Here is a 20,299-nt window from a genome sequence, read left to right as displayed (position 1 = left end):
TCACTTATACAATAACAAAACCTACGAGCATATCCTTTTTGGTTCCCAGGTTGTCGCCTTTACCTCTTCATAAAAACAACAGTGCAAATCATTATTACAAAAGAACGAGTCCTAAGAAACGTGGTTTGAAACCCAACCCATGGGGGCTGGAGAGTTAACACCCAGAAAGGGGAGGTTTGGTTTCCTCTCCCAGAGACAGCAGGAAAAAACCACCCACAAACCCTCCTCCTCCTCCTGCCCCCTAAAGCATCGACGGCCACTGAGTGGCCGTCGATGCTTTAGGGGGCAGGAGGAGGGTTGTGCATGGGAGGGAAAGAGGGAGGAAAAGAGGAATGAAGGAGGGAGGGATGTGCACAGGAGGGAGGGTTAGCGAAGAAAGGGGGAATGGAGGAGGGAGGTACGGAGGAGGCAAGTCGAGGAGGAGGAGGAGGAGAAGAAAGGGGGCATGAGAGGAAGCAGCACGGATGGGTGGAGGGGCGGCAGGAGGAGAGCGCGGTAAGAAGGGGGAGAAGCGGGGAAGAAAAGGGGGAACCCGGGAGGGCGGGATAGAGGGGGGACGAAGGGTGGAGGGAGGAGCGGAGGGAGGGAGGGAGGGGTGTGCACGGGAGGGAGAGAGGGAGGGGGTTACATACCGCTCATCCCGCATTAATGCCCCGCTGAGGCGCCGCTCTAGGGGGGAGGAGAAGGAGGAGGAGGAGGCGGAGGGTGGGGTGGGGGTAGCGGGGAGAAGGCCGGTCGCAGCCGGAGCTGGGAGGAGCGGGACGGCCTATTTTTCCACGAATGGCCGCCGCTGGGCTGTGGCGTAGCTGCCTCTCTCTCCGCCCGCCGCCGCCGCCGGACTCAGCCCGCCGCCTTGAGTGACAGCTGCGGGCCGGCCGGGCGGCGAGGGGGAGGGAGGCCGAGCGGCGGCGGGGGCGGGGCCCGCCGGGGCCCGCCTGACGCCCACTGAGCAGGAAACCGAGCCCCGCCGCCAGCCCCTCGGCCGCCCCTCTCCGCCTCAGCCCAGCTCCCCACGCCGGCGGCAGAGGCGGCGGAGGCGGGGCGGGGGCGGGACGCGGCGCCCCGCGAGCCCGGCCCCAGCAGGCAGCGGGGCAGGCCCAGGGCCCTCGTCTTCCTCCTCCTCCTCCTCCTCCTCCTCCTCCGCGTCTCCTGGCCGCCCGCGCCGCGCGCCGGGCGGGAGGGGCGGAGGGAGGGAGGGGGCGTGGCTGCCGAGGCGCGCGCGCTTCGGGGAGGGCAGGGGGCGGGGGGTGGCGGCCGCCCTCGGCGCGGGCGGGCGGCCCCGGCTCCCGCGCTCGTGCCGCTCTTGACAGCGCGAGGGGCGGGCGGGCGGAGGGCGGGGCGGGGCCCGGCCGCCGCGGGGCGGGGCCCGGCCGTCGCCCTCGGGCTGCCCGCCGCCCGCCGCGGCTCGGGCGCCGATTGACGGCGCGCGCGCGCCGGCCGCCCAGCAAATCCGGCGAGGGGCGGGCGGGGCCGCGCGCGGCGCCGGCCAACCGGGTGGCGCCTGCCCGCCTCGCGCGCTCGTAACTGACAGCGCGCGGGAAGCCGCGCCGCAGCTTTCCCCTGAGGCGCGGCCCCCTCCCTCCGCGCGGTAACCCCGCCGGCGCCCGCCGCCCCGGCCCGGCCCGACCCGGCCGGGGAGGGAGGAGGATGAGCGCGCCCTACGGTTGCCCTACGGGAGCCAGGGCCTATTCCCCCGTCCCCCGCTCCGCCGCTCCTTTGTAACAGCCCTCCGAGCCAGCCCTCTGCCTGCGCGCCCGGCCCAGGGGGAGGCGGGGGAAGGGCGGCCCGGGGATTTCCTCCACACCTGCCGGGGATATTTCCCGCAGCCGGGGCGAGGGGGCGGTGACTGGCCTCCTCCCTCCTTATTGGCTCAGCCGCGGCGGCGGGCGCGCGCGGCACGCCGGGATATGTAGTTCCGGGCGGGCGCCGCGTCGCGGGCTCGGGGCGCGCAGAGCGGGGCTGGCGCATGCGCAGGGCGCGGGGGCGCGGGGCGCTCTGCCCGGCAGGTGCCGTCGGGCGCCGTCAGCCGGCGGGGCGGGTCAGCGCTTCGGGTAGCCTCGCTGGCAGCTTACCAGAGCGGGAGTCAGCCCCCAGCAGCCTGTGAGTGGGCCAGGCTGGTCGTCGTTGCGTTCAAAACAGATAAGTTGTGCTTGCGCTGTTCGTTTCCTGCGGTTCTTGGACTGCCCGTTCCCTGTGGGAGCAGGTCCCGGTGTGCGTGCGAGCGGGCCCGCCGTGTTGCCCTCTCAACCTGACTGGCTGTGGTGTGGTGCGAGAAATGGTGGATCCGCAAAAAACAGCGGCATGGCAAAGCCTGTTGCCCCCATTCGAATTTGGAGGAAATTTGGTTGTAGTGGTACGCACGGGCAGCTCTGTCAGTTTAAATTTTCTAGACTTACATGCCCAAATTCTTTGTCAAGTAATACAGAGCACCTGCTAACTGCAAGTCGGTGACAAAAGTGCCAAAGAATTTCTTTACCAGCTGTTCAACAGTTTCATCCTTCAGAGGGATGAGAATGCCCTCGATCTCTATCCTGGGCCTTCCAGCACACCCTCTGGAAGACAGGGAATGTAGAAATATCAAGCTCGTCCATCGCAGAGTAAGAAAGCGATCAGAAATAAACGTGGCGCAGGCTGTTTCCAGGCGTTGTACACAGTCAGAACACACAGGTCACAAGTAGATGCATCAGAAAATGACCTTACAAATGCCGACTAAATTGCATTCAGATAAGGAAATGGTAATATCTCACAGTTGTCAGCTCAGCCAAATCTCAGTGCCTTCTCCTAGGCAGTGCTGGGGAGCAAGGAGGAGCGGGGCTGCCCCAGGAGGGAGCCAGCGGCTGAGGTGAGCCCAGCCTGGCAGGGCAGTGCCCTCACGGTCAGGGCACCGTCCCCCACATCCAAACAGGGCCAGGGTGGCGACAGGACCTGCCAATGGTCCAGTGGTCGTCAGATGAGCAGGAGATGGGGCCATCTCCAGCACAGGGCTGGGTCTGGGGCCAGAGATGAGTTCTGGCGGAGCTCCGGCCCCTGGGGAGCGGGCAGGGGTCCTGGGCAAGGGTGGTCTGCCTGCCCATGCACTCAGGGCTCTGAGAGGTGGAGTACGGAGCACCTCCTGAATGAAAGGTTGCATGAAGAATGGGCAAACGTATTAGCAAGGCCACTTTTTTTTTTTTTTAGTGAGAGGCAGATGTTTTAAGTCTATGGAAGCTTTTAAACTTTCACTGGATTCCCATCTGTGGCTGTAGGTACAGTGCTTTTGAAAATCTGGCTCTAGGGTGCAAAGAGTGAAAGCTCTGTCTCAGCTCAGTGAGTGATTGAAGTGACAGATAAAAGATGGTGGTGGTGTAGGTGGTTTCAGTAGGGGCATCATGATTTTTATATATTTTTATCATCCACAGTTACTCCTATACCACCTACTCTTTCCTAAATTCCAAATGTCACTCTTGCTCAAATTCTTTCTGCCAGCTTAAGCTTTCTGAGCCTGCTTCTTTCAGCATTGTTCCCACATGAACCGGTACCTACCCTCTGCACCTTGATACTGGTTGTTCTCTGCAGGATCTCATAGATGTCAGCAGAAGTCACCTGTTGAGTTACATGGAAGTAGGATCAGGTCTGAGGATGTATATTTGTTGACAGAGTCCCAATTGCTATTGGAATGGATGAAAGAAACATGTCAGAAATAGGGAAAAATTAAGCAAAAAGTTTTCATCGCCACTTTCTTTCAGACTCAGAACTTTAAAAGTGTGTTGACACCTAGAAAGAGAACAGCATGGAAATGCGTGGGTGAGCAGAGACCCACTGAAATGCCAGGTTCCTGGCAAGATGTAGCTCAGTCATAGTATCACATGAGGGTGGCTGGTTTGCACAACAGCCCAAACTACGAAAATTCACTTAGTGCTGAGTCTCTACTTCTTGGCATCTCTCACACTGTGTATGTGTTTTGTTTAATTACAAAGAATTTAGCTCCTTGTTTTTAATATTTTAATTATCCTTTCTCTCTATCCATATGTACAGTTTTTGTCTGTGTTGTTTATCAGTTCTTCTACATTTTGTTTCTGGTTATCCGTCTAATCTTTTGACGACATTCCTTAGTACCCTGATTTCATGTTCTTTATTTTCTCCAACTTCTTCCTCTGTGAAGTTTCTTCCCTGGATCTTGCTTTTCCCATTATTTTTTGCTACTTTTTTCCCTGGTTCTAATACCCACTCTTTTCTCCACCTCAAAAATATTCTTTCACCCAAATTTGCCACCTGTGTTTTGCATTTCTTCTTTTTTTTCTTTTCTTTTTAAGCTCCCAAACTATCTTGTATCTTCTTTTTTGTCACTTCTGGCTTGGTCTCTAAGCTGGCCTTCGTGTTAATTGCTTTTTCACCTAACACACTAACTGGTATTTTTGAACTTATTTAGGCATTGGGCTACAGGCTCGTAGTGCTGAACAGAGTAACACCTAAATATCTTTACAGAGAGGGAAAAAAAAAAGGAGGGGGGCGTGAAGGGGGAGGGAGAGACAGCTGGCTGCATGCTCCAGTTTCATTGGTTAGCCTCTCTACTATCTGCCAGCATTTACATAGGTTGCATTTGGACAGAGAGAGACGAGAGGCTAGCAGCTGTAAACAGCGGAGACCGTAATGAGACAGTGGCTTCAACAAAACTGTAAATCCAGTTGTAGGGTAGCTAGTATTAGATTAAAAATGCTGCAGCCCTTAGACACAAGATGCTGAACTAGTATAAGACCCCTCAGTTTGACTGAAGGTGGTGGTGGTGGTGAGAATATTTAAATAAACAAAAGAAGGAATAATTTTTATCGGGCAGGATTATGCAAGATCAGGTATCAGATAATTGCATTTCTAAACAAACCTTCTTCACCAGCCCAAAGGCTCTTTTACCAGTTCTTTCATGCTCCCTTTCTGCTCTTGATGGTGCTTTGTCATGGAACCCAAATGTTTCCAAGAAATCACTTTCCCTGTATATATGCAGGTTTCGGTGCATATTTTTCCTCTTTTATTTGGGTCCTTGCTGGAATCCGGTGTTTTGTTGTAAACTGTCTCAGCAACAACAACAGCAGCTTTGAAGAATCTGGTGATGGCATAGAGTTACTGATCAGACAGAGCCTGGACCAGAGCCACAATGGAAATCGTGTACTTGGCAAGCACGGTCCTTAGGCACTGTTCCACATGATCCCAAGTGGACCAAGTCAGAGGTATTTGACTTGCTTGGATTCTGTGGAAAACACTGTATCGACAACACCATGGGAACTCCAGGCACGAATTCTTCTGTAGTGTCGTTTCTTTGCAAATGCATCAGCCTGGGGGACCTCAAACAGCACAAGACTGGGTTAAGAATCCTGCCTCTAGGAAGACCAATGGTAAAAATGAATGCTTCAGTTCTGCCTGCCATGGCCCTAACTTGTCCAAGCCTGAAGCGCAAAGCTCCCCTTCCCTTCTACCCATCTATACCCATTGCACCTGCTTCTCACTCACCTGATGTTCTAGGATTTTCACATGTCATAACTACGTGGTGGTAATTATGAGAGAACAGGTATGTCTCGGACACCGAGTCAAACTTTATTCCAAACAGAATTTATGTAATAATGTGACTCTAGACAGGGCCCATGCACTCCCCACCTCCTTACCATATCAGCTCTGACCATTGGATGACATTGTGTCAGACATTGTAAAAGTGAGCTTTTAGCTTAGGATAGAAAAGTGGAATCTATCTGACATTACTCAAGATGTTGGACATTATTCTTTGTCATAGTAACAGGTCACAGCTGCAATCCAGGACTTCAGTGTGTCCAAGCACACAGCATGGACATCAACTTCAGGACATTCATTGATGGGCTTCCCCTAGCTTAGTCAAAGATGTGCTTTTTCACCACCCAGAATCACGTCACCCAGCATAAAGAAAGGTGACTTGCATACCTTAAGGGAGTGATCATTCTCTTCTGTACACTTTTTTATGCCTGACCTATCACAAGTTTGAAAACTAAAATAAAGTCTTGCCCAAAGTCTGTTTGAACTCAAAGAGGTACTTGACTCTGCTTGTCATTGTTATGAAGTGTCTTTGGCTTTTCTCCTCCTGTCCCTAACTTCTGACAGATCTAAGTCTCTGCAGACATCTTGCTTTCCCCTTTCTCCCAAGCCAGAGAACCCCATTGCCAAGTATGTGACATAATCTACCATCATCAGTGGTAAATTAAGTAGGGAAGGAAAAACCTTGGGGTGCACATCCTTACGATTAGAGGATAGATATTGTTAAAAATGTAAAAAAAAATTGTAGGAAAGCTATGGGTAGAATCAAGTCTGATGGAAGATGAATGATTTTTCTTTGAGCTGGACAGGCACACACATCCAGCTACCATCTGACAGCAACTTAAGCAGTAATTGAAAAGGTCTCAGGCACAGTCGCCAGTGGCACTTGATGGGTCAGTCTGTTATCTCAGTGTGCTGGGAACTTGAGGGATCATAGACTGCTTCTGTCAGCATAGTCAGGAGAGAGCTCTGGGACACCCACACGTTGTGCACCTTGCTAAATCGCCGGACACTGGCTTTGTCTTCCATGGTTATCTACAACAGCTTGCAACACAGTACTTGTTCCTTTTGATCTAGAGCATGGAGACCTGAATATGCGGAGAGTATTTTTTCCCCTTCAGTGACCCTGATGCAGCTGTGAAAGTATCCAAGAAAATTCTACTACCTCTTCTTATGAAAATGGTTGTTTTCATTTCCTAAATAATCTTGCTTGCTGTTGATTTTCCAGTCCCAACGTGCTGCCAGAGCACTGATATAGTGTAATTGTGCTTTGGATCTCCGCATGACCAGTTATCCTCCTCTACTTGTTCAACAGCACACTTATACTAGTCATTACCACACCAAATAAGGGCTGAACTTACCACAAATCTACCATTAATATTGTACATCCCATTCTAGAAATCTCTTCTCACTGCTGAGCCACCCCACCTGCATTTGCAGAACTCTTCTCACAGAGCCAGACATGACACTCAAAGGGATCCTGTCTTTGTCATCAGTGACAATATCTGACTACACAGACAGTCGTGCCTAATGTAACTCCAGCTTTGCAGTCTTGTTTTATGTGGCCCATTGTGTGCAGGAAACAACGCTTCTGGCTCAGGAAGTCTGCATGCATCTGCGCTGCCACTGAAAGCACTGCTGCTGTGCCCAGATATGTGCTTCTTGCTCAGTTTGTCTTGCAAAAATGGAGAGGCTCTGACGGTGGGTGTGGTGACAGGTCTGTGGCATTTTATGTGAGTTTTTTTAAGTTGTTGGGTACTTCAAAGATAAAAGCAGGATCCCCCTCCCCTGTTCCCTGCAGTGAAACCGGGCTGGCAGCTTACAAAGTACCAGAGAATGGGAAAGTGGGATGCAGTTCAAGCTGGAATACTAGTTAACATGCCTATAATACACGTAAGCATAAACAGGATATCCTATGCTCTGCGTAATTTGCAATTTGTGATCCAAATTTTGTACATGCTACCAGTGACCCAGTTCTGCACAAATCTTGTATTAATAAGCATAAAAAATGCTGCATGAGAGATGTTTCATTAACAACGCTGGTTCTTGTTTGAGAAAATCAATGAATATACCTGGAAATTCAAGTCTACAAATACAGCAGGTGTACGGGAGAATGTGAGGTAGAATTTTTACCCCTCAACTCTAACAGGAAAGAAAACTGACAAAACTAGCTCATTCCGTAGTCTCAAATGTATTTTCTAATCTCGACTCTTCAATATGATACAGTTTTATTTTAATGAAGTTTCTGAGGTGAGAGAACTGAGGATATGAGCAATAGACTCCATTTTTATCTAGATCCAAGTCTTGGTGCATTTTGTGGTAGAAGAATGACCCTTGTAAAAGAAGTGCATAGAGAAGGGTACAAATAGAAGTAAACTGGTAGTAATAGATCATGTCAAGTACCCGGGATTAGTGGCTCAAATACCACTGAAGAATGTAGCTAAGAGTAGCAAATTCTTATTACCACAAATGACTGCTTTAAGCAGTAGGTAGCTTTGCTGGTGCACAAGAGATTTAGTCCTAAGTAACAAACAAGATCTGATTTAAGAAGTAATTACAGCTGACTCCCTCTGTCACAGTAGTTGCAAGATAGTGAAGATTAGTGTAGTGATCTTAACTGCAGAAAGGGTGTCCAAAGGCATAAAACTATGAAACCAAAGGCAAAATACTGAAAAAAATAAAATCCTTAAACTGAACTTGGTAAATATTAAATATTGGTAAATATCTGCCACAGTAGAATGGTGAAAACAACAAACATATTGCATTAGATAATTTATTTGAATAATAAATAAGCCTACCAAGAATTAACAGCAGCCCCAGTGATGCCAGGAGGAAGCCTCATGAACAGTGGCAGCTAAATTCTGTAGCTGATGTGTGTATCAGAGGGGCTCTTTGGGGAAACGTAAAATTCAAGTGGCCAGAAAATAATCCGAAAGATGATAAGTATTTGGAATCAAAGATCTGCAGGCATCAAGAGACACGTTAAACTGTCTTGAGAGAATGGATCAAAGCAGCAGATCTAACCTCTCTGCAGATGTTACTACTTATAAGGAGCAGACCACCAGGGCATGAATTTCTTTTTGCAGTTAAGAAAGACAAGTTGCTGTCAGAAGCTGGCATGAAAATATTTAGTATTAAAATAAAAAAGCTAATTTAAGTGACAAGTTTCTGTTTCTTTGATACTGTAACAACAGTAGCTAGAATGAAAAAAACTGCAGGAGCTCACACTGCCTCTTGCTCCAAGGAACAGAGAATCTCTGATGAGTATTTTTCTAACCTCTTCTTAGAAAGCTGAATGGTGGAGATTATACCACATCTTTAGGTGACCTATTTCTGTCCATAGCTATCCTTAGCGTTAGAAGTTTTTCTTGCCTTAGCCTAAACCTTTCCTGTTGCATCTGAAGTCAGTTAGGTTTTTGTCCTGTCCTTAGTGTCATGAAGAACAATCAATGGGATCCCTACTTATGAGAACCTTCTACATATTAGAAGGTTGTTATCATATCACCTCCACACCTGTCATCAGCTTTTTTTTTTTAGAGCAGATATATCCTTTCCCTTTTTCAATCATTCTCCATCTTTTAAACCTCCTTTTTTTTTTTTAAACTTCTTTTTGTACTATCCTATTAAACTACACCAAACTAAGACTTCTGAGAGGTGTTAAGAAAAACAATTACTAACCCTGTCTTGCATATGACACTTCTATTAAAATGTCCCAGGATGACTTTTTCTACTTTTGCATCAGCATCATATTGTTGACTCATATTCAATATGTGGTTTACTGTAACACCCAGGTCTTTTTTTACAGTGCTGTTACTATTCTCCGTTTTGTATTTATGCATTTGATTTTTTCTTGCCTCAACATAGTACTTGGTACTTGTGTTTATTGAGTTTCATCTTATTGATTACAGACCACTTCTCCCATTTATCAAAGTCATTTTGATTTCTAATCCTTCAGCTCCCTTGCAGCCCCTTCTGCTTTGGCATGATCTAAGTGTGCCCTCTGTTCCATCAAGCAAGTAATGAATGAAAATGTTGCATTGTATCAGATCTTGGCTAGACCCCAGCAGAATTCTATATTATATATTCTTTTTGTCTGAAAACACAATATAGATAAGTCTTGGGGTATTTTCTGCAAGCAATTGTGCGCCTACTATGTAGCAATTTAGTCCAGAACAAAATATTTCTGTACACTGTCTATGAGAATATCATGTAAGATAGCGCCCACAGATTCCCTAAAGCTGATACATATCACTTCTACTGCCTCTTCCACTGCAGGCTAGATACTCTGTTAAAGACGGAAAATTCATCAGTTTAACAAACTTTTGTTTGCAACAAATCTTTGCTGGCTGTTTCTTTTTCAATGACCCTCCAGGTGCTTTTAATGTGGCTGTTTAATAATTTATTATTGTTCTTGATGTTGAAATTATGTTGACTGCTGATTCCTCCTTTCCTTCTGAAGATAATAATATATTCTCCTCTATACAGACTCACCTGTCTTTCATGAACTCTTGAAGATAGTGATGGCAATGAAGTATTATGAAGGTTTTGATTCTAGAGCCACTCCACAGAAAATTTCTGAGGTAGATATTTAGATAATGAGCAAACGTAGAAATGGTGACTTTGTGCTTAAAATGAATATTTGACTGTTGGTTTAAGAAGAGGTAATTTAGGTAAACATTGTTAAAGACAAAATTTGCAAGACAGAAAAGAATAAAGAATAACTTATTGGAAGGAAAATTGTATGACCAGTGTATTAGTATTCTTTGTAACTTTAACAGACTTTTCCTTCTCAATATTGCCAAAGGTTATTATAAGAAGCTATTTAAATAGCTATTAATTTTCTTTACCAAAAATACATTATCATAAAGTGCTGGTTGCCAAACTGCTTACTTGAAACTTGACTGGCAATAAGTCAGTGGGCAAAAGGAGTTAAAAATGTGAACAAAATGTTAGGATACAAGTAGTGAGATATAGAAATACTGAAATACACGCTATTTACACATGACCAGCCCTTTTTGTCCCCTTACCCCTCAATTTTCTCACTCTTGTTCCTCCCCAAATCACTTAAACCTCTCCCTTTTCCTTCCTTTGGTTCCTCCCCTAAACATCCCATAGTAAATCCCGTACGATCCCAGACTGCTTTTCTCCTGCATCGCATGATGTATCCCACCCCTGGGCAGCAACCCCCTTGGTCTGAAAGGTGATCCAGAGAGCTGCTCACTTGCAGCACCTCATCATGATGGGTTTTTCACCTGGACACTGGGGCTGAGGCTCTGCTGGGACAGCCCAGGGAGGGGCTTCGGCAAGGTGTTCATTCCTCGGTAGTCCTTGGTTCAGGTTCCTGCCTGCCACTCTGCGACCCTGTGCTCCCCTGGGCTTGTGGACGTGGGCCTTCAGTGGGCTGATGGCCCCTGCGATGGGCCTGAGGGTAGCCTGGCAGGGTATTATTTGGGTTCCGCCTCCTGCCACTGTCTCTCTGAGCATCTTTGTGGGTGTGTAGGTGAGCTTTATCACACAGAGGTGAGCTTTATCACACAACTGAGCACAGAATAGCTCTTCTGCCACAGATGGGACTCCAAAAAAAAACCCCACCCAAACAGTTGGAACATTTCAAATGTAACTGATTTTGTTAGAGAAATTTAAAGCTCTCTTGAAAGCACCTATTTGCTGTTGGCCTTGTAAGCAAAGCTTTCTCCATTCGATGTTATGGGTTGTAGAAGGTCCAATGATTACCTGAATCTGTTCCTTCATCTGTTTTAAGGAAAAAAATGTCAACAAACCAGTGAAGAAAATGTGTTGGTTTACATTGGTCATATTTCATTTTGGTATTTTTTAACATTGTTTTTGAGTTGAATTATGAGGGAAATGTAAAAAGTTATTTCTGTTTTCTAAAGAACTTCATGCAGATTGCCAAGATTCACCTCCAAAGTGTTAAAAGTCATATTCTAAATCATAACGAAAGTCTTCTCTTTTCATCAAGTTTTAGTTATTGTGTGAGAGAAAAGAGGAAATTGCTTTTGGATACTCCTTGGAATTATGTGATACTATAAGAAGCTGTTGCTAAGAAATAGGAGAGTTCGGGATTTTCTGCTTGGCAAAAGAATGTGGCCATGAACAGCTCTCCATGTGACTTAGCAGAGCACCTTAATTTATAGCTGTATGTTTAAATTTTTATTTTAGAGCACAGGCACAGTTGCCTGACATCAAAGGCAGCTTTCCTAGGCTGCAAGTTTATTGTGCTTTCCTGTCTGGGTAGCTGCATGTTGCAACAAGCAGCTCACAGAAGTGGACAGAACCAATTTGACACCACGTGGCCCATTCATGTTAGTCTTCAGATGAGGAACAACTGAAGAGTTTTAATGTCAGAGTTGTATCCCCTGTAACGGTAGATAACAACTCTGAACTAGCTAGATGCATCAGTAGCCTTCTGCTACTCTCTAAGCTGAACAGGAAATCTAATTCATCTCATGTGGTTTCCTGCTGAAATACATATTTGCAATGACAGATGTATGAGCACTGCAAAATTCAGTTACTAGATAGTGAAAGATATCTTTTGTATTTTGGTATTTTTTTCTACAATGAAACATTAAACTTGCCAAACAAGTGACTAAGCTCAACATAAAATATAATATGGAAATCATTTCTCTCTTTACCTACTTGAAAAATAATAATGAAAAGATAATTAAGAGAAAGATATATAAGCTTTCTGTTTTAATGTGTATATTATATATATTAAAAAATGGAAGATATTTTCACTGGAGTGAAGTCTGCCCTGAAGCTTCACAAGGGCATCTCACAGCTTGGGAGCAATCACTGCTTTGCTGCCTAGATGAGATAACTGAAGAGTGTGCATGGTGAGCCAAACTCTGGGTGCCATTAAGTGTCTCTCTGTGGGAATGTATGCATTCAGTCACTGGGGAGAGGTAAGGGCAGAAAACAGCTGGGCAGTGGCTTCTGTAATCACACAGTGGTGGAGATGGAAGATTTGGCTCTGAGCGGCTAAACTATTTTGTCAGTTTGACAACAAAATATACCCTAGGTAGAATTCCCTGGTCCTCATCTCTATGCTGACACTACCTATTTTTCCTGTTTCGAATAGAGAGTGAGAAGGGGAATGACAGGGATAACCAAAGTCAAACCTGGCACCTTCTGTTTCATGTGACCAGCATATGCTTTGTGCAAAGTTCCTGCAGAGCCTCTGTAAAGCTGAGCTATGAACACAACGAAGCAGGAAGCATCTCTAGAAGCAGAAAACTGGCACACTGTTTGATCCCTTCTGCTGTGCTGTATCGGAGGACTTATTTGGGATTTCTTAGTTTGAACTCTCATTTAAAAATTATTCTTGTTTTGCCAGAGTTTATAATCTCCCATTGTTAGTAACAGAGACTTCAGAAACATTTAACATTTATGCTTTCTCTCAGTTTGCTTGTTCTTGACAATACTCCTCTCTTAGCCAGGAAAGTCATGATCTTGCAAATCACAGTGATCTATACCAATCTCACTGGTCATTGCAGCACTAGCCATTAGCAACTGCAGTGCTACATTAAGAATAGCCTAAAGTCTTCTGGGTTCAGCATTTAGTTTTATGTGCTGATTCACAGCCACATACTTACCTGCACTGGGTTCATATTCAGCCCTGTGGTTTCACAACTATCTTTAGCCAATTTGAGAAGGTGCTCTTCCAAAAAGAACGATTCTCTTTCTCACTCTGGTGTGTGTCACCCTTGCCTCCTTTGTCGTAGTACTGGTGCTTGTGTGGCCATCCAGTGACTCAGAGAAGCTCACTTAACCCAGCTGGAAAAAACAATCACGAAAAAGGTATTTTCTCAGCTAGGTCAGCAAGCTGTTTCAGCTGCCTATGCTGATGAAGCAGCACAGCCCCAACACAAAGGGAAGGTGAGAAGATGTGGCCAGGCAGAGACTGGAATTGCACCTTTCAGCAGCAGTGAAGGTCAACTACAAGAGATGGGAAACCACTCCTTCACCATGGGGTTAGCAGAATACCTCTGCGCCAATTTTGCTTGCTACCATGAGGTCTTTTCTTCTCTCCCTTCTTCATAATAGGCTCAGCTGTGCTGTGTGACTGTACTTGTAGCATAACTGAAAAGAGATGCATGTTGCGTTTGAACCCTTGAGCTGCCTTTGCTGGCAGTGTAAGCCACACGAGTACCTTATGGCTGTTACTTCAGCTCAGGTTTCAAGCCCAAACTCCACATTTATCCACACTGGTTTTCACTTTAACTTGTATATAAAGACGAGTCGATTGATGTGCTAGGGGCGGAAATGGAAGTAGGAAGTGTAGACTGGAGAAATTAGTCTGACCTTCATAGGCCACACGGAGCAGAGTTAGCTTAAGTTTTACATAATAAAGAATTAAGCCCAGAATGAGGGATGCCTTGCACAGACTCTGCATGAGACATGGTATACCAGCAGCATCAGGACATATGATGGCCTCACAGGGATTTTAAAGGATATAATTTGGATATCATACAATATGTGGATGAACCTACAAATAAATAATAAGGATGAAACAATTACCGTTACTTCTCAAAACATATTTGAAAGTTGATCCTCTGTCTACCATGTTGCTGATACAGATATTTACAAGGAGAGGATAATGCTGCTTTAACTAATACAAGACATAACATTCCCTGGAGAGCTACTATGGCATGTGAGAATAGCTGGTCCAGTATGCTCTTTGGCCTTGCTCCCAGCCATTTCTCTTATGCCAGAAGCTGAACAGAGTGATCAGGCACTGCTATTCCACTGGTTTTACAGGTCTCAAGGTATTCTGTAATTTGGAGAAGCTCCTTGGCTGGACATTTCATATTGCTTAAGAACTTTAGGTCTAGAGTCTGTCAGCTTTTTTGTTATTTTTTATTACATACATTTCATTATTTGTTTTCAAGAAAAAACAGTTCTTGATCAACTCAGTACTTCCCAGCCACACACACAAGTTAAGGACCATCATTGCTATATCCTGGTATTTGGCTTTTGGGGAGAGGATACTTGTGCCGTTAGCTGTGCCTGCAGTTTGGGGAGAACCTGTCAAGGTTGCTGTTAGCTCAAGTGTCTGGTCTCCTAGTTCACCAGAAGAAGACCCCAAAATCTGAGGAATGTGTCTGGAACATGACTCATCAGCAGATACCGAACACACTCCAGAAAAGAACCACCAAAACTATCACTTCAGCATGAACAAACCTGCCCTGCCTTCTGATCTTTTTAGTCTGTATTTACTATTAGTGAAGGAACACACTAAGGACAAGAGTGAAAGTGATCCCAGTGGCCAAGAAAGCCCTGCTCCCCAGCCCCTTACTCCTGCTCTTCCTCATCCACGTGTTCCTGTCCCCTCAAGCCCCCCTCCTTCCTCGTTCCAGCTCTGCCAGCAGGCAGGCTTTGCTGTAAGTTGATCTAACTCACTGCTGGGTTGCTGGGTTTGATTTCTGCTGTTTTAGCGACTGAAACTGGCTCTCAGAAGTAGCTCATTAACTCTGGAGCTGGCATGCTGTAAACAGCAGGGGTGAGTGGTTAGCGCTGGGGCAGAAAGGAAGGGTGGGAAGGGCAGGGAGCAGTGTGTGCATCAGCTGTGGTGGGGTGTTAATTCAGCTTACTAGAGCTGTGAAACAATCCCTCAAAGCTAAACAGTCTGTCTTGCAAGCAAAGGCAGTGAAAATACCTATCAGTAAGATTCTGTAAACTGTGGTTGACAGTGTTGCTACAATTACTAAATGTAGGCAAAAACTGGAAGGTAATGTTGTTCAAGTCTTCATTCACTGCAGATATACCACTGATAATAGAGTAATACACAGTTGAAACAAAATTGGAACACTGAGGAAAGCTTAAGCTATTTATGGTATTTCATAATTAATTTAATAGTAAAAAGTGCACTGATTGTAGTATTCACTTTCCTATTTAATTTAATTATTACTTCTATTTCTTAATTAATGATGCAATAGCTTACTTTTGGATAGCACCTTTTTTGCCTAATTCCCATTTTGCATCAGAATTTAATCAAGGCCTTTCTGTTGTTCACAAAAAATAGATACATACCTACATACATACATTCTGAACAATTACTTGAGACTTGAGACACGTTGTAATCTATCAGATCCCTGCAAGAATCACAAAGGGGCTCTTACGCCTAAATGCTTGTTCCAGGATGTGTGACACACCTCTAATTTTTTACCTTCTTACGCTCACAACACTCTGGTAAAATCGGGAACTTTTATTACCCTCAGTACAGCTGGGATATCAAAGCACAGACATGTTAAAGTCTGTATTAAAACAAAAAATGTTTAAGTGCATGGATCCCGCTAGCTGACTTGCCTAAGGTGGTAAGAAAAGCCTTTGTGGAACAGGTGCTGGACTTAAACCTGCCAAATCCAAGAGGATCTTCTTTACTACTAGACTTTGTTGTCTCATGAAGATTGCAACAAAGAGTTCATTTAAAGCTGGGTTTAGAGTACTTTGCTGAGTGTGGAGAAAGATTATCATGTAAGGGGAGTTTTGGATATAGGTCACGGGAGGGCAGAAAGGATATAAAATACCTGCTGATGTATATGATGCCTTTTATGTCTAAGGAAAATGAAAGCTGTAAAGTTTTGAAAAAAAATAATATCCATGGCATTCAAAACCAAGCTTAAATTAAGGAATACTGGGTTATGCTGAAGCCCTGAGGGATTGAATTCAAGAGAGCGGAGGCATTCCTCTGGAAACAAAAAAAGAGAGACTCCATAGATTAACTTAGCATTGCTTTAGAACAAGTTGTTGTTGTTGTTACTCAGAAAGCCAGTGTGGTGACAGCCTATGCACCTATTTGGAATGTATAGCATGAACAACAACAACAAAAAGAATCAGTTTTAAGGTTAAGTCTAAACTGTTAAAAAATAGGATGCTGTTATCTTTGTGTTATGGGCTTTATTTGCTATATTAATGTTAAAATACTTCTCAGTGTTTCAAATAATTCATGTATATAATCATGGCTCTAAATTTTGTAGCTTTATTTTATATGAAATCAATTTGGTGGAGATATTTAGAGGGAGTTTGCATGCATTTTTTATGGCTAAGAAAAGAAATTTAAAATGGAAGTACATAAAGTGTGGAGCTTTTCCCTGACATGAAAGGAATTCTTGATGGGACTTCTAATTTCCTATGCTGGCTGTAGGAGACCAGCCTAAAGGAACAAAAAAGTTGAATTCCTAACAGGTGACATACAAAAAATGTAATAGATAGAATATGCTTTATTCTGACATGCCTTGTTCCGGGAGTTTTAAATATCACTGGTAACAGAATAGGACTTTAGAGCTGTGCATGATCTTCCCCAGGCCTATCTGTGGTGTGCAGATACACGCAGGGGTATGTTGACATACCCTCTTGAGAATGGTCCTAAGTTTGACCTCAGGGTCCACTCTCAGGATGCTGAGAAGTGCCGTCCATTGGTAGCCCACAGAAGTCATCAGGCTTTGCGTGAACCAGCTTCATGCACAGCAAGGTAGAAAAAGGTCTATGAAGACCGCCACACTTAAGGCCCGTGGGAAGCGACTTTCCGACTGGTATATAGGTGGTTGCCCTGTGGATCTTCAAAATCATGTAATCAATTCCTACAATTTTTATCTAAGCATTGATGTTATTAAAGCTGGACAAAACAGACAACACACACTAGTCTTACTCTACAGAATACAGCTTTAGCTCAATAAATCTCACTATATTTTCATAATGTAATAATTAGCTTTTTATTTTATTTTGATTTTATTAACAAAATTTTATTAATAAAACTGTTTTTATGAAATGTAGAATGTATAGAAAATCAGTATTTAAGTGTTGTTATTTTACCAATCCTATGGGTAATGTATTCTCTATTCAAAATCTTTTGGTTTTATTTGGTGCTATAATAATAAATCATTCTCTTCAAGATGTTCAGAGTATTTGATTTAATAAGTGAAAGCTAGATTTAAATGCCAGAATTTCAGACATATAGCATCAGGTAGCCTTGAAACAAGAAAAAATATTAAATACATGAAACTTGTCAGAAAGCACCAATACATTAAAAAAAAGAAAAACATGTGCTGAACATATGCAGTGGGTTTTTTTGTTCTTATACTTGTCCAGGCTAATACCGTTCCAGCAATTTTACAAAGACAATCTGTTTTCACTGTATTTCATCTTTCTTCCTTCTCATCAGTATTATTCCTGGCAATACTCGCACAAGTAAACAGTGACACATTTGAAAAAAACAGAGGATTAATTTTTCCAGGGTGTGTTTCCATAAGCCTCTGGGCTTTTCTGACATCTCACTGCCTCCTGAGAAGGGGAGGTATTGCTCCTCCTGCGCTCAGAGGGCCTCCCTCTGTAATCACAGGCAGTAGACCACACAGTCCTTTCTCCTTCTCTTCTTGCTCTAATACTCGTCAGTCCCCTCCCCGAGCCAACGAACACAGAATATGCTCCTATTTTTTTTCTTTTTCCTGGGCTTGTGTGCTAGGTTACTGAGCTGCACAGGGTCACAGAGAGGTCTCCAGTGATACCTACATGGTGGGGCCAGGTGCTGGAGAACATAGAGGAGGAGAAAGACAAGGAGGCATTTTCCCTTTCCAGTGGAGAGGAGTGGTTTCATCAGCTCACCCTGTTTAATGTAACTTCACCCTCCAAGTAGGTTTAGTGAAAAAAGAAAGGGCTTTTTTTGCTAAGTCAGTTAGGGTGAAGACAGAGAGGGAGGGGAGCTGCTGGTGGTGGTAGTTCTCTGTGATTCTGTCAGTGTACACACTATCAGTGCCAGCTCTTCTTAGCAGCCTAACGAAGTTCTGAGGACTAAGCAAGTCCTGTCCCAGCAGTCTCACCACCTGCTGAGGGTATGGTTCAAGGCACAGCGAGCACCTACCAGACTGTACCTCTAGTCTCTGGATATTACATAGCTGGTGTTCAGAGCAACTGGGAAAGTGAAATTACAAGAAAGCAGAACTATTTTTCAGTTTCTCTAGCTTCTATTCCACGTGGGCTGACCTGGCTTGCTCCTTCCACCAAGCATGCTAGAAACTGCAGCTCCTCCATCTCCTCACAAGCTAACCTCTCATCGCCGCCCAGGGTGAAGGCCTGTGTGGCTGCAGGCAGAGATAAGGGTCAGGTGTAGGTCAGTAAAGGCATGAAAACAAGCTAATGCAGAGCCAAAGGCTTCTTAGAGAGGTGGTAGATGCCCCAAGCCCGTCAGTGTTTAAGGGGCATTTGGTCAATGCCTTTAATAACATGTTTTACTTTTGGTCAGCCCTGAAGTGATCAGGCAGTTGGACTAGATGATCATTGCAGGTTCCTTCTAACTGAACAAAGAAACAGAAAATAAATAAAACAAAGGATTAGTTTAGAGCAGCTGATCATCCGAGGCATGTCGGGCTGACTGGGGACACTCTGCACAACGGGCTGCGTAAAGGGGACCTGCTCAGGTCAGCCCGCTGGCCCCTTCCAGCTAACTCCCCTGCCGACTTCAGAGAAGGTACAAGGGGCTGAGTTTATAAATAGACAGCTCTTTCAGATCCAAAAAGATTAATTTTGCACTAATGAAGTACGTTAAAAAAATGGGCAGTTTTCTCTTTTAATGGAAAGTAACAAGCAACAGTGATTTAAAAGGATATGAAAGCTATCAAGAAGTGCAAGTTTCAAGAAACTGTAAGCAACGTCACTTGTGGCTGTCAGACACCTTAAATATGTGTGATTAGGCTTGAAGGGGAAAAATAGCAAGTGTGGCTTCTTAAATTAAAAAAGCCAATGTCTTTTCTTTTCAGCATTGAAAAGATAGCATCCAGTACTTTGGCATTTAACAAGATTTATTTTTCTGTGTGCCTCATTGAAAGGAGGAGCGAATGAAGAGGGAATGAGGAGCTCAGAACCCAGACCCTTCTGTTAGCTTACTGAAGTGGAAAAAAGAAGAACAGTTATTATGAAGAAAAGGTAAGTTGCAAATATATCAGATTGCAAACAACACAAAAGATGATTTTCTAATGACAGATAGCAAAGCCAACTTACCAATGTTTTCTGGAAACATTATGTTTTCATTTTATGAGACAGATGCTTCCAGAGAATATCATAAACACTTTCAGTTATTTCTTTGATGGCTATAAAACCAACATCTAATCATAGAAATATTGACCTAACCACATTAAAAAAACACAAGCCCCAATTCCTTGAGCTGCAGTCAGATTGCACTATTTGCATAAGGCAAATATGAAGATTTTTTACTTAAAGTAATTCTTAATGTCGTAATTTTGTTAGTGCTTCCCTCCTTTACTCAAGCTAGCACATACTCTCCAAAGTAGCCTAGGCTTAGACTAGTCCCAAGTTCTGATCATGGCCCAGATATTGGGATAGGTTCTGGTTTGCCGCATAAGTAAAGAACGAGACAGAGTCAGTAGGAGTGTACAGCTTTCTTATGGCTTCCTCTTGGAACCTATCTATACTGACCAGGTCAAATGCAAAGCAGCAACAGAATTCACAGTCATTTGGAGTAACGGTAAGCTTGAGTGGGGAGATGGAGGTGGCAGAAGCTGAAGGACGAGGAAGTGATCAGGAGAGAATGAGGCACAGAAGGGCTGTGGTGACATGGCCCTGTGAAACTCCTACTCATGTAAACTCACCACAGGACTCCTAGTAACCACATTCTGCCCTTGGGCTCTCCAGCTTTCCTTCAGCAAGGTGGTCTATTCAGCCTTTCCTTAGCCACAGCTCTGTATTTGTTACCACTGTAAGGAAAAGAAACCTAAACCTACCGCTTTAAGTACCC

General features: G+C 44.6%; 1 protein-coding gene and 1 long non-coding RNA gene across 6 annotated transcripts in view; one reads left to right on the top strand and one right to left on the bottom strand.

The window, feature by feature from the left end:
* SP4 (Sp4 transcription factor) overlaps nucleotides 1-1,027 on the bottom strand; it is a 28,008-nt gene extending 26,981 nt beyond the window's left edge. The window contains exon 1 of the mRNA XM_075050491.1: nucleotides 633-1,027. Coding sequence (XP_074906592.1) covers nucleotides 633-639 — 7 coding nt within the window. The 5' untranslated portion in view covers nucleotides 640-1,027. The remainder of the gene's footprint in view (nucleotides 1-632) is intronic.
* The window catches only part of LOC142041578 (uncharacterized), a 39,500-nt gene continuing 19,471 nt past the window's right edge, over nucleotides 271-20,299 (top strand). For 2 of the 5 annotated variants that reach the window (XR_012653499.1, XR_012653495.1), the window contains exons 1-3: nucleotides 1,984-2,100; nucleotides 10,018-10,112; nucleotides 19,374-19,470. This is a non-coding gene — a long non-coding RNA (uncharacterized LOC142041578). Of the gene's footprint in view, nucleotides 496-1,983; nucleotides 2,101-4,483; nucleotides 7,426-10,017; nucleotides 10,113-19,373; nucleotides 19,471-20,299 lie in introns of those variants that run through there. The other 3 variants (XR_012653498.1, XR_012653497.1, XR_012653496.1) reach the window with 3 other exon arrangements.

This window comes from Buteo buteo, chromosome 2, assembly GCF_964188355.1.
Source record: "Buteo buteo chromosome 2, bButBut1.hap1.1, whole genome shotgun sequence".
Lineage (NCBI taxonomy): Eukaryota > Metazoa > Chordata > Aves > Accipitriformes > Accipitridae > Buteo > Buteo buteo.
Note: the sequence above shows the minus strand (reverse complement) of the source record. Positions and strands in the feature narration are given on the sequence as shown.